Source organism: Actinia tenebrosa, unplaced genomic scaffold (assembly GCF_029948245.1).
Source record: "Actinia tenebrosa isolate PJP-AT-01 unplaced genomic scaffold, QUT_ActTen_1.0 PGA_scaffold0__85_contigs__length_37466705, whole genome shotgun sequence".
Lineage (NCBI taxonomy): Eukaryota > Metazoa > Cnidaria > Anthozoa > Actiniaria > Actiniidae > Actinia > Actinia tenebrosa.
Window position 1 is genome coordinate 29,896,384 of NW_028292569.1, and position 15,335 is coordinate 29,911,718.

At 37.9% G+C, this 15,335-nt stretch overlaps 1 protein-coding gene across 1 annotated transcript; it reads left to right on the forward strand.

Annotated features, from left to right (window-relative positions):
• Positions 1-407: 407 nt before the first annotated feature.
• Positions 408-10,012, forward strand: LOC116299488 (polycystin-1-like protein 2). Its single transcript, XM_089039588.1, is given in 6 exon segments — positions 408-883; positions 3,588-3,993; positions 4,163-4,570; positions 4,572-6,377; positions 7,254-7,416; positions 7,729-10,012. Coding segments are annotated over 5 exon segments (4,170 nt in total). The 5' UTR covers positions 408-883; positions 3,588-3,789; the 3' UTR covers positions 9,318-10,012.
• Positions 10,013-15,335: the final 5,323 nt, after the last annotated feature.

Genomic DNA, 15,335 nt, shown 5'->3' on the forward strand with positions numbered 1-15,335 from the left:
AGATTTCACTCCGTGACTCTATTCTGAATCAGATACAGGGTAATTAACTGAAACATTGTTTTTTCTTAAACATTGTTTTTTAGCATTTTTTTTTTTTTTTTGCCACGCTTTTTCTCCAAATATTTTCAAAGAAAATTTTTTTTTGAACTCGAAAAATTGGATTAACCGAAAGTTCTAAGATTATTCATCTAAGCGGAGAAGGCGGGTTAAAAAAAGAGATTCTAAAAGAGTTTTTCCCGCAGACTTGAAGGTAGCTTCACCATCATTATCATGAAAACCGCAAATAAAATCTGAAGTAATAGACTTTTAAAAAAATACAAAATAGGCATAAAAAGATACTTAACGGAACTGAAAAAGATGACAAAGGGGCAGTATAATTTTTTTTCAGTTGTAGTTTTGAGAAATATGAAGAAACTAGTGGCACAAGGCGGTACGATTTAGCACCAAAAATAAACAATTGCAAGCTGGGAACACCAGACGGATTTCACCAAAGTACGATAATGTTGACATTATGTGGTTTACCAGCTATAACAAGTTAAATGCCTTTCTTTATATATATATATATATATATCACAAACCACAGCTTGCCAAAAGCGACAGCTTTGAGATCATTATATTTTCTTTGGCACCAATACCCAAAAACTGTCACGCCAATCTTATTGTTTACAGAAATTTAACACCTAATGGGAAAGCATCCTCGTACGACGAAATTCAATCAAGTTGAGCTGGAGAAATTCGGAGTGAATTCCTTAAAATTTGAATCAAGAATCCAAGGAAAAAATAACAAGAAATTCATTTTAGTTGTTGAAGCATACTTGAGCGAAATTTCCTGGAATATCTTTTTATTTTGCAAATATTGCCGTCTTGGTTTTTGCCGATTTAGGTAAGTATTTATCTATATTTTTTTAAGCTACTAGAAAAACAACTTCGCTTGAAGTGGTTGTTTTGACAAATACTTTAAGTATATTTATTTTGAACAAACAAAGAGTCTTAAGAAATCCAATCCAATAAAACAAGATTATCAACAGCTAAAATAGCCATAAAATACCATCGATATACTTTAAAATATCATTGAAAAACGTCTTTCTCATTCAGTTTAGAATGTAACATCACTCATAGTCGGTGGGCAAATTATAATCTTATTCTACAAGGGTTTTCTCCCTTCAGTTTAAAATTGCAATATTTTAAACTTTTCTCTCGACTATAAAAGACCTAGTAATTTATGAAAAGGTAAATTATACACCGTGAAAAGATGAAAAAACTATAAAATAAAAGACCTAGTGCTTTAGTTTATTAAGTTTATAATGTCTTTGCACGAATTTTCTTAGCAGTGAAATGCTAAACAGAGGCGACTAACTCGGCTCAGTTTATACTGGCTCAGCAAGAAAGAAAAAGTCGGTTTTTTATTTACAGCATAGTCAAACATCTAATTTTTGCCAAGCTGTTTCATATCTTTTATAGGCAATATGTGAACGAAAGACGATAAAGTAGTTGAGTGTTATTATAAATACAGGTATATTTTGAACAAATATTTAAACAATTGTGAAAATTATCATCTGTCGGAATGAAACTCTTTCGAATTGAGTCAAAAAAGCTGTTGCCCAAATGGAAAATGCATCGTTAATTTCCCCCACACATTTTCATACCTTGCCTTGTATAAGAAATTTTAGGGTTTTTTTACGGTAGAATCCTTCTTAATTTATTATTTTTATTACTCTAATTTGACTGAATATAACAAGATATCTAGATTGTTTGTTTTTGTTTCAGTTCATTTTATTTATTATTTCATCCCGGATACGGGTTGCGAAAATGCTGTAGTTTTCTTCACTATATATCAATTGATGAGTTTTTCTCAAAGTCAGAAAACGAAAAGTCATTTCAATGCTAAGGAAACTCCCAAATACCTTGCTAGTCCTTATACACGTCAAACCAGAAAAACCTGTTGGACTGAGTAAACTTGGGTCTTTACAGGTTTGAGTCAGTTTTGCAAATGAATGGCTTCGTGTCTCCTTCGTGACTTTCCTCTTTAGGCAACTATTCATTTTATATATTTGGTTATAAAAAGGATAAGAACTTAAGAGAAAATCATTTCAAAATCATTTTAAAAGTTGTTAGAAATTTTAAATATATAGGAACTTTTAAAAAACTTATTTTTAATTTTCATTCAAGCGATTTCGAATGTGGACGCGCAAAACATCGTTCATTTGTAGACTTTTTATTATTTCCATCTGGACAAATTGTTCATTAAAGACAAAAAATATCTTTTTTGAAGACATGTGGTTGTGTTCCCTCGAATGTTAAATTTTAACATTCAGCTAAAAACTGGAAGCCAAAGAATATTGAGTTAAAAAAAAAGTATTTTGCTGCTTGGCTTCCACGCAGCTGAACAATACTTTGTACAATTTTCAGGGGCCGCCTGTCTAAAAGTAGAATAACCAAGGTGCTAGGGACAAATCTTTTATTTTTCTTTCTCTAGAGTTAGCTCGTCCTAGCAGTAAAACGATATTATAATTCAATACTATATAGTTACAATTAATACCATCAATAACCGAATGAAAATGTTTTTATATTTTAAGGGTACAATCAATAACCGAATGAAAATGTTTTTATATTTTAAGGGTACAATCAATAACCGAATGAAAATGTTTTTATATTTTAAGGGTACAATCAATAACCGAATGAAAATGTTTTTATATTCTAAGGGTACAATCAATAACCGAATGAAAATGTTTTTATATTTTAAGGGTACAATCAATAACCGAATGAAAATGTTTTTATATTTTAAGGGTACAATCAATAACCGAATGAAAATGTTTTTATATTTTAAGGGTACAATCAATAACCGAATGAAAATGTTTTTATATTTTAAGGGTTTGAGCAGATCAAAAGTATCATTTTGACGGTGTACAGTTCGTATACTCATTCAGTATGTTCGTTGCTTTTCGTTACTTTTTATGTTCATATCCGCGGTTCTTAAATTTTGTCACGTGTTTACGAAATAGAGATTAAGCACTGATCATGTTTAAAAAATAGTAAACTCGCGCGTGTGCTGTAATAAAGCACGCGGGGGTTGGCAAAACACAAAAGAAGTGTTAGGAGAAGCAAGACGCGTAGCGAAGTGCATGCTAATCGACACTTCTCGAGTGTTCTGCCAATCCTCAAGTCATTTATAACTTCGCACAGCACAGCAAGCAAGTCTTTTATTGCTTTTATAAAATGAAAATTCCAAGAACGACGAAACTAGAAGAGCGCGCGTGTGCTGTGTACTCTCATAAAGCACGCGCTCCCAACCAATCAAAATTCGAGATTTATAACAATTATTTTATTAAGGGTTTTTCTTCTCGCAAACACGGTCTTATTCTTTCTCTGTATTTCGCTTTACCATTAGCCAACCTTTTCACCAAAAACTAGTATTTATTTTATGTTTCTAAGACTTGGAGATGTGTCGATTCTTTTTTACTAATTGTGAAAAATGTTTCGCTTGGTAGCTGACGTCACTTTCTCGTCTGCAGTAAACAAGCTGATTAAACTCTCATATATCTTACAACTTTTCAGGTTGTTTTAACCTGTTTTTCTTTATTTTCAAGTTTAAGACTGGACTAAAGAAGAACGAAGCCACTGTATAATACAAGGTTTTGAACATGATAAAAGTGTGCTGGGAGGTCAAAGTTATAACGAACACAACGACAATATGTTAAACGAGATGTCTAGTGATAAAGCATTGATGAAGAAAACAAGGAAACAACAGGTCAATAAAATTCAAACAGCTGAGGCCAGCTTGTCGTATGCATGTTAATCAAAGCCAACAACTACTCTGTTGCTACGGAAGACTCGACAACAGAACCACGGTACACAGTATCAGCGGTAGTTTACAAAAACATTGAGCATGCGTCGATGAATTACATTGTTCTGTCTGCCGTCTGTGGTGTCATTCTACTTTACGTGTTGGGTTTGCTGTGGATCAAGAGAATCAGATCGAAAGAACAAGTGCATGTAAGTCTTCAATGTCTTATGTTTGTCGGTAGGTCTTCAATATTTTATATGGGTTGAGTACTGGAGTGTAATCTCACCATTGTATCCACATCTAAAGCAGCATTCCCTTCAACGGCCAAGCTGGTGCCGATTAAAGGAATTCTCTAATCCTGTTTTCTTCTTTTTGTAGATCGGAGCCACTATAATCCCACACAGGTCATTCTATCGCCATCCACACCATTACTTCCTGTTGTTCTACACCGGAAGTGGACGCCATGCTGGCACCACCGCCAACGTGTACTGCGTCATTCATGGCAAACAAAAGAAAACTAAACCCATAGTGCTTCGCGATCCCGAACGACTGCTTTTCCAGTCAGGAACCACGACCTCATTTTTATTGACCCTGAACAAATCCCTTGATCAAATAACCAAGCTTCACTTATGGCACGACATCGGTGGACCCAAACCTTCGTGGTTTCTTGAAAAAGTTGTAGTCTGTCACTTAAATACTGGTCTGCTGTGGCATTTCGAGGCTCACCGCTGGCTTGATGTATCCGAGGATGACGGCTCAGTCGAGTGTGTTTTTATACGCGGTCCCGAGGTGTAAGTTCTTGCGAAGAAAAACCCTCTTTGACCAAATGTTTTCAAAAGGCTTTACGAATAATCATATTTGGCTGTCCCCTTTTTTGCTCAAAAGTAGAACAATGTTCTCTCGAGTTGAGAGGTTCACTTCTTGTTTAGCTGTTACCATGGTAACAGTACTGGTTGTTACAGTCGCAGTAGATTCAAAAAAAGATGGTGATGTTTTCCCCAGCACGAAGATCATTCTTGGTCCAATGGCTTTTAAACTGAGTGACATTATTTGGGGAGTTATCTGCAGTGTTATTCCATTCTTCTTGCGTCTTCTTCTCGAGCTTCTCTTTACTTACTCAGAGAGTAAATTCAGGCAGCTCCCGCCGGACGAGAGAGATGTAAAAGCACACATTGACTGGTGCCTGAATAAAGCTAACGAGATAACATTTCTTGATGGGCAATCCAACACGTTCGACGGTGAAAAGGAAAACAATGACGAACTAGAAAACGCAAAGGAAGAAAATGAAGCACAAATAAAAGAAAATGAAAGTGAATTGAGTCATAGGATGAGAGAAGGTAGTCTACAAAGTGAAAGTGAGTGGGAGTACTTGGCGGAGTCATGGTCTGAAGTCTCCTTACGCAATATTGGTGTAGATTTAACCGATCACGACTGCGGTTCCGAAAATCAAAATGAAAACGAGAGAGCGGAAACAGATTTGCACGCTGTTACGAATCCTGATTCTACTCTCGATGGAAATTCTGACACAACGATAAACAAAGGCACTGTGATCGAGAATCAAGGTGAAGTCAAAGAAAATATTTTCCCCTCGATGCCAAACGAAGATGGCAGCCCAATCATTCAACAAGCTGAAAATGAATTATCAACAACACAGAATACAGAATACGAGAATCTAGATGACATCCACTTGATAAAAGAGAGAGATTTTCTTGCAATACCCAGTGACACATGCCAAACTACTGCTGAATCAAATGCTCAATCACCAGAAAATGTACGACAAAAGAACAGTCTCGAAAATACGACAGAGAATGGAGAATGTGTGAAGGAAGTTTTTGGGGAAAGTGAATGCTCGTTTGAAGATGGAAGGATGTCAACTTCGAGTAAAAAGATGGAAAACGACGAAAATGATGGCAGAATTACCGATCAAGTGAACTTTGCTTATACCAACTCCTTGAGAAACACTGATAAAGTTCCCAAACTCTGGAAAATGATTCCCTTGCCTGGCTTTCTTATCGACCCAAACAGCATCAAAATAAGAAACGAGGAAAACACGCTTAAACTTTCTATCAAGTTTTTTTACCTGGCTTTGTTTGTTTGTTTAGCGTTGTCGTTAGCATCTTCTATCGTCACTATTAAATCCGGCCTTTCCTGGTCCAGTCAGACCACGGTATCCTGGTTAATGACGGTAATATTCGCACTCGTCTTTCAAATATCAATAGCAGAAAGTTTCTACGTGTTTTTCCAGGCGATATACTTCGGTGTCTACCTTCAAAGACCATTCGAGGAGAATGACGTCATCAATGAGCAAAAAAACAAGGTTTGGGCTAAGGAGGAAGATGACGTCAGATACTACGTGGATGATTTGGATGACGTAAGTTCTTCGGTTCCAATGCCACCTAGTGCTCAGGAGGTTAAAAAAGCGCGGAAAAAAGCAGGGCAAGATCGCCAGCTTGAGGAAGTCCTGATGATGGTCGCGTTTGATGTCATATTTTTGTTGCAACTCGTTATTATATCATTTGGGAATAGAGATGCCTATTCTTATCCAAGTAGGATTGTAGTGGAAACCAACTACAATATCTCCAACTATACCAGCGTAGGTATTTCTTTGGATACAATAGTGAGGAGTAGAGCAGGGTCTATATAGGGTAGAACGTGGTGTATACCGTGTGTAGACCATGATGCTTACTGTATAGAGCACGGTGTATACTGGGTAGAACATGGTGAATACTGGGTAGAGCATAGATGTTACTGCGTAGAGCATGGTGTATACTGGGTAGAGCATAGATGATACTGAGAAGAGCATGGTGCATACTGGGTAAGAGCATGGATGATTCTGTGTAGAGCATGGATCATATTGTGTAGAGCAAGGATGACACTGTGAAGAGCATGCATTGATTATACTGTGTAGAGCATGGTTTATACTGTGTAGAGCATGGTTTATACTGGGTAGACCATGGATTATACTGTGTAGAGCATGGTTTATACTGTGTAGAGCATGGTTTATACTGTGTAGAGCATGGATTATACTGGGTAGACCATGGATTATACTGTGTAGAGCATGGTTTATACTGTGTAGAGCATGGTTTATACTGGGTAGACCATGGATTATACTGTGTAGAGCATGGTTCCTACTGTGTAGAGCATGGTTTATACTGGGTAGACTATGGATTATACTGTGTAGAGCATGGTGTATACTGGGTAGAACATGGATCATACTGTTTAGAGCATGGCGTATACTGTGTAGAGCATGGATGATACTGTGTAGAGAATGGCGTATACTGTGTAGAGCATGGATGATACTGTGTAGAGCATGGATGATACTGTGTAGAGCATGGATGATACTGTGTAGAGCATGGATGATACTGTGTAGAGCATAGTGCACACTGGGTAGAGCATGGATGATACTGTGTAGAGCATGGATCATACCATGTACTGCATATTCCATCTTTTGTCATATTGTCTTTAACAGATCCAGAATGCTAACAACTTTTGGGGCTGGATCAAGACCCACCTTGTAACAGGCTTGTATTACGAAGGAAATTTCAAGCAAGCAGGCTCCCGCCAAACGAGGGATGGATATGGAACTTTATTGGGTGTCCCAATCCTAAGACAGCAGCGAGTCAAACCAAACGGTAAACCATAAACGTTTAAAGATTTGACGCGATTTTAAAGTACACGACTCGCTTTCTGATTGGTTAGGCTAAGTCCTTTATGAGGGAACACAGCAAGCGCACGCACTTTCTTATTCGTCATTTTAGAATTAAAAAGCATGCTGGCTATCTTGTAAGCAGTTATAAAGCAGTTGCGGCTTGGCAGGAATATAGCTATTCTAACACTTCCCTCGTGTTATACCACTGATACCTGCGTGCTTTGTAACTGCACATAACGAGCGTGCATTTTTTAAATAATAAAAGACAATATTCAATATTTTTAATATTTTTCAGGTACATGTACATTAAACGAATACAGCAGTCCCTACTTTCCGCAATGCAACGTTCCAGTACCAAGTGTTGAACACTACGATGAAAAAGACTACAGCCCCGGGTGGAAGTATGAAGCTGCCCGTGACTTAATCACCCAGTCACCATGGATACATAAGAAAGGCAGCCAATCAAACACAGACTACACAATGTACGCGAGGATTAACTCCTACGAAGCGGGAGGTTACATAGCGTCGCTAGGTTACAACAAATCCTCGGCTTTGAAAATGCTGAATGAGTTGCAACAATTGAACTGGATAGATCGTTTCACTCGGGTGGTTTTTATAGAGTTCGCTTCCTATAACGGAAATATCAATATTTTATCCGACGTAGCGTTTGCGGTTGAGTTTACGGCCTTTGGGGGCGCGTTCCCGAGATTTGACCACTTTTCGTTCCGTCTCTATCGGTACTTCACCCCTTTACAACTAATATACCTCGTCTGTGAGGTCATTTTCATCGTATTTATCGTCCAACTTATATACAAAGTCTCCTGTGAAATCTACGAATACAGACTCGCTTACTTTGCCTCATTTTGGAATATGACGGACGTGGTTCTTGTCGTCGCTTCTCTCGTGACTATAGGCCTCTACGGCGCACGCGCAATACAACTTCAGAACGGAATCAAGGCCATACAAGAAAATCCTACACTTTTCTATGGGTTCTACCCCATCGCTCTCTACGACAACCTCGTTGCTTTTATTTCTTGTATAGTCGTTATAGTACCAACTCTCCAGTTCCTCAAGTTTATGAAATTTAACAAAAATTTTATGATCTTCGATTTGACCCTGAAAATTCTGATTCCTGACCTTAAGGGTTTTGTTTTGATTTTCATGATCAGCTTACTCGGGTTCTCCTTCTGGGCCTTCCACATGCTGGGAACTGAACAGGAACCGTACAGCACCTTTATAGGAGCCTTCAACAGTATTCTCTCTATGTTATTAGGGAAGTTCAGCTTTAGGGTGTTTGCGCCTGGCGAGTCCCAAGATTTTGGGCCACTTTTCACCTACGCTTTTACCTTGGTCAATGTATTTGTTATCATGACTATAATCTTGTGTATAATAACCATCGCGTTCACCAAAGCCAGGCAGGATAAATCGATCAAGAATAAGTACGAAATAGTGAAGTTTATAGTGTATAGAGTCAAGGATATTCTTGGGTTAAATCCTCCGTATATCCCTCCGAAACCAGTCATCAAACCTACTCCTGTTGACTTTAGCCAATTGCAGCTTGAACTCAATACCCAATACATCATGGAAAGTCAAATGTCTAGGATTCAGAGGTTCGCTAACGTGGTGTACAGCGAGGAGACCATCGATGACGTTGAGATTGTTGAAAGAATTTTGGGGTTGGACAATGGCGCAGAATACTTAAAAACCATAATACGGAAGAGAAAAGAAGAGCAACAAGTGTTGATGGAAGGACATCACCCAACAATCGTCCCACACGAAGACCAGGGAAGTGAAGAACCAAAAGAAACAGCCAATCACGGCCAAGACAGGCGCCTTTCTACCCTTAGTATTGAAAACGAGTGTTCACAGGATTTTATAGCCTGATTATCGTATCTTTGCGAGGTGTCAGGAGTCCCTTTTTATTCTGTATTCGTACTACTCTAACTACTTATTTAATATAATGTTATCAACTTAGTACAGTAGAACCTCAACTAGCCTCGTCCCAAGGCTACTCCTTCAGCTCTCCCAAATCCAAAATAGCGGACGCTTTAGAGCAGTAGCCTGGGACGAGGCTAAACCTTACCTATTAAGCGGCCAGTGCAAAGTCCCAAAGTGGGGTTTTACAGTAATTTATACCTCAATAGCGCAGCGAACAGATTCTAAAAATACCTTCAAGACTTTGACAAATAATAATTAATAATTAAATAATTTATAATAATTTAATACTTATATTGCGCGTGTTACATGGGAAGATGGTCACATGCGCATCACAAACTGAAATAGAAATATAAAAATATAAATCATGATCTAAACATACCATGTAGACCCGTTGCATCAGCCTCAAAGCAGCGCAACCAGGGCCGGGTTGTTCAAAGCTGGATTAGCGCTAATCCAGGATTAACTCTATAGGTCTTATTAAGAGTTAACCCAGGATTAGCACTAATCGGGCTTTGAACAACTGGGCCCTGGAGGGCAAGCAACGAACATTGCATGTCATTTAACCGTGTCGAGTGTTATACGAAAAGTTAGAATACTAACCGAATTAAACAAAGATCTACTCCGATCTTCTATGAAAATTATCTGCTGAAAGTATAGTATTGATGGTTTTTAACCATTCCCAAGAGAATTAAATAACAAAAGACAGGGCGGCCACGTTGGAGGATATAACAATAGAAATCATTGACAATTCTTTTGTTAAGTTCCTCCAACATGGCCGCCGTGAAAACCATCACTAAGCTTGTTTGTCTGATTTTCGTCTTTGTGTTCTTTTTTATGACGTTATCTGCGCGCTGTTCGGTAGATCAAGGTAGGGTGACACTACTGCTAAAGTAATCGTTGCTGTCAACTAGAGAATGTAAACAAAAGAATTGTCCATAGCTAAATATGGCAGCTCAAAACCATATGGATCCCAGGCTTTGCTAATTATTAATGATTATTAACTAATTATTTAATTTAATAACTTGATGTCTCATTTTTTCGCTTTTTTAAACGGAGAGGGGATCGATAATCTGGTTATTTGTTGCAAAGCTAATTTTTTCATCAGTTTAGTAGGAAAAGAAAAAAGAATAAAAGTAAGTTAAAAATAAATTGGAAATAAAAGGAAATGCGAAGAAAAGTAGGAAAAAATTTAAAAAATTTTTTTCCAGAAATGCCACTTTAGTTGTTTTTGTTTTAAATCTTTATTAAGTCTTAATAAAAATAAATTATATTTTTTCAATGTCTTTATAGCTTATATAATAAGTCATAAATATACTAATTAATTTTTTGTCAGTTGGATAATTTGAATAAAGAATAAAGAAAAGAGAGAAAGAAAAAATGGGAAAAGACGTTGAAAAAGGCAGCTACCACAGGGAACCCACCTCTTTAAAATAACTTCCCATGATGCTCTGTTCATACTTCCAGCTGCATGTTGAACGTAAACAAAATTTTCGGTAAGTACTTCATGTATGTCTGATTATAATGTCCTGGCGATGCTTTATGTTATTGTGCATGATGACGTTCACTCACTGTATCCTAGTGTATCCACTGTATCCTAGTGTATCCACTGTATCCTAGAGTATCCAGTGTATCTTAGTGTATCCAGTGTATCCTAGTGTATCCACTGTATCCATTGTATCCTAGTGTATCCAGTGTATCTACTGTATCCACTGTATCCACTGTATCCACTGTATCTACCGTATCCACTGTATCCACTGTATCCACTGTATCCAGTGTATCCAGTGTATCCAGTGTATCTGCTGAATCCAGTGTATCCTAGTGTATCCAGTGTATCCTAGTGTATTCAGTGTATCCTAGTGTATCCACTGGATCCTAGTGTATCCACTGGATCCTAGTGTATCCAGTGTATCCAGTGTATCCACTGTATCCACTGTATCCACTGTATCCTAGTGTATTCAGTGTATCCTAGTGTATCCACTGCATCCACTGTATCCAGTGTATCCAGTGTATCCAGTGTATCCAGTGTATCCAGTGTATCCAGTGTATCCAGTGTATCTACTGTATCCAGTGTATCTTAGTGTATCCACTGTATCCAGTGTATCCGGTGTATCCGCTGTATCCACTGTATCCTAGTGTATCCTAGAGTATCCAGTGTATCTACTGTATCCAGTGTATTCAGTGTATCCAGTGTATCCTAGAGTATCCAGTGTATCTACTATATCCACTGTATCTACTGCATCCACTGTATCCACTGTATCCACTGTATCCACTGTATCCACTGTATCCACTGTATCCACTATATCCACTGTATCCACTGTATCCACTGTATCCACTGTATCCACTGTATCCACTGTATCCCCTGTATCCAGTGTATCCTAGAGTAATCAGTGTATCCTAGTGTATCCACTGTATCCACTGTATCCTAGTGTATCCACTGTATCCACTGTATCCACTGTATCCAGTGTATCTACTGTATCCACTGTATCCACTGTATCCACTATATCCACTGTATCCACTGTATGCAGTGTATCCGCTGAATCCAGTGTATCCTAGTGTATCCAGTGTATCCTAGTGTATTCAGTGTATCCTAGTGTATCCACTGGATCCTAGTGTATCCAGTGTATCCTAGTGTATCCAGTGTATCCAGTGTATCCAGTGTATCCAGTGTATCCAGTGTATCCACTGTATCCACTGTATCCACTGTATCCACTGTATCCACTGTATCCAGTGTATTCTCTGTATCCTAGTGTATCCACTGTATCCACTGTATTCTCTGTATCCTAGTGTATCCAGTGTATCTACTGTATCCAGTGTATCTTAGTGTATCCACTGTATCCACTGTATCCAGTGTATCCGCTGTATCCACTGTATCCTAGTGTATCCAGTGTATCCAGTGTATCCTAGAGTATCCAGTGTATCTACTGTATCCAGTGTACCCAGTGTATCCAGTGTATCCAGTGTATCCGCTGAATCCAGTGTATCCTAGTGTATTCAGTGTATCCAGTGTATCCTAGAGTACCCAGTGTATCTACTGTATCCAGTGTATCCAGTGTATCCACTTTATCCACTGTATCCACTGTATTCAGTGTATCCGCTGAATCCAGTGTATCCTAGTGTATCCAGTGTATCCTAGTGTATTCAGTGTATCCTAGTGTATCCACTGTATCCACTGTATTCTCTGTATCCTAGTGTATCTAGTGTATCCAGTGTATCCAGTGTATCTACAGTATCCACTGTATCCTAGTGTATCCAGTGTATCCTAGTGTATCCAGTGTATCCTAGTGTATTCAGTGTATCCTAGTGCACGATGTCGTGCTACGTCTACGATAACCGTGCCTCGAAGACCAGCATCCTTGAGTGATCCGTATATCCTAGTGTATCCAGTGTATCTACTGTATCCAGTGTATCCACTGTATCCTAGTGTATCCAGTGACAAGTTCCAGACAATCAGTTTTGGACAGAGAATACAGTGGATACAGTGGATACACTAGGATACACTGAATACACTAGGATACACTGGATACACTAGGATACAGAGAATACAGTGGATACACTAGGATACACTGGATACAGTAGATACACTGGATACACTGGATACACTAGGATACACTGGATTCAGCGGATACACTGGATACAGTGGATACACTAGGATAATAATAATAATAATAATAATAATAATAATAATAATAATTTTATTTACGTGTCGAAAATTTCTAGTTTACAATAAATTGTGAACTAATAGAGGACACCTATCATCCTATCTTCCTATCTATACATTATAAAACCCCTCCCATCCCATCTACTTCATATGTAATTTAAAAATAAGTTAAAACAACCCCCGCATAATAAATATCAGATAAAATACAATGTAAGAATATTATCAAAAAAATACATCAACTAAAAAAATCTCTAAGTATTGCATAAATAACAATTTTTACATCTCTCTGAGATGAGATTATCAATATCTACTTTCCTTACTTTTCTCTTAAATGAGTTGAATGATTCTGAATTCTTAATATCCCTTGGCAACTTAGCCCACACAACCGGCCCGATATATCTTAAACTATGCTTACCATTAGTGATAGTATTAAACCTAGGAATTGTAAAATCGTCTGAATTTCTAAGCCCATATTTATGAACAGTATTTAAACTAAAAATATCCGATATATAGGTAGGACACAAATTGTTTTTAACTTTGTACATTAGTATTGCAATATCCTGCAATCTCCTATTAAGCAGTGTCGTAAGCTTGGCTTTAGAGAGGAGTTCGCTATAAGTACTATATTTATCTCTATAAATTGCTCTTAGTGCCTTCTCTTGCAGTCGTTCCACCTTTCTACTATCCGATTGTCTACAAAATTGCCACACTAGGTGACAATATGTTAATTGCGGTAAAATGAACGATTTATAAATTCTTAATTTGGCTAAAGTGGGTAGTAAATGTAAATTCTCTACATGACAATCAAACTTCAGATATTCATCAATTGTAACTCCTAATAATGTCATTTCAGAATTAGCCTTAATGTTCTTATTTAGTGCTGTAATGTTCAAATTTTTGTTTTTGTGCTTCTGTCCAAAACTGATTGTCTGGAACTTGTCACTGGATACAGTGGATACAGTGGATACAGTAGATACACTGGATACACTGGATACACTAGGATACACTGGATACACTAGGATACACTGGATACACTGGATACACTGGATACACTGGATACACTGGATACAGTAGATACACTGGATACACTGGATACACTAGGATACACTGGATTCAGCGGATACACTGGATACACTGGATACACTGGATACACTGGATACACTGGATACACTGGATACACTGGATACACTGGATACACTGGATACACTGGATACACTGGATACAGTAGATACACTGGATACAGTAGATACACTGGATACTCTAGGATACACTGGATACACTGGATACACTAGGATACAGTGGATACAGCGGATACACTGGATACAGTGGATACAGTGGATACACTAAGATACACTGGATACAGTAGATACACTGGATACACTGGATATACTAGGATTCAGAGAATACAGTGGATACAGTGGATACACTAGGATACACTGAATACACTGGATACAGTGGATACAGTGGATACAGTGGATACAGTGGATACAGTGGATACAGTGGATACAGTGGATACAGTGGATACACTAAGATACACTGGATACGGTGGATACAGTGGATACAGTGGATACAGTGGATACAGTGGATACAGTGGATACAGTGGATACACTAGGATACACTGGATACACTAGGATACAGTGGATACACTAGGATCCAGTGGATACACTAGGATACACTGAAGACGACAAGCTTCCAGAAAAGGCTCTGGACAAAATGAACGAGAAAGTACAGAATGCCCTATTCATACAGCACCCCATATTCTTGTATGTTTATAATCTGTGGGAACTTGCTGTGCAGAACACGATGAAAAAATTATCGAAACCCATGTTACGCGAGATGCGAGCAACACGTGGACACCAGCAAAAAGGATAAGAAAAGAAAACAATCTTACATTGACGCCACTTGACCGCACACATCTTTTCACAAGAAAAAGAACCATTTCAACTAAAGCCGTTTTATGAGAAAAAAATATTTATACCGACATTATTAGTTTTTGTTTCCTAAAATTGTAGTACACTCAAAAAAATTACGCGACTCTGATTGGTCGAGAGGAGTACAATTACAGCGTTAATCGTACTCCGTAGAAGTACCGAATTAAGTCGCTATGGAAACACGGCCAAAACAATGTCAACAGCGGCAAAAAGAAAAAAAAAGCCGTAAATACTAATACGAACTAATCTTTTTTATGCCTTTCAGTTGCGCGATGGACTGAAAATCGGCCGGCAAATACACAAAGATGAACGACGTCGCTTCACATTTTTTACTGAAATTTTGTTGAGTGAACTATAAACAAAAAATCGCACGAT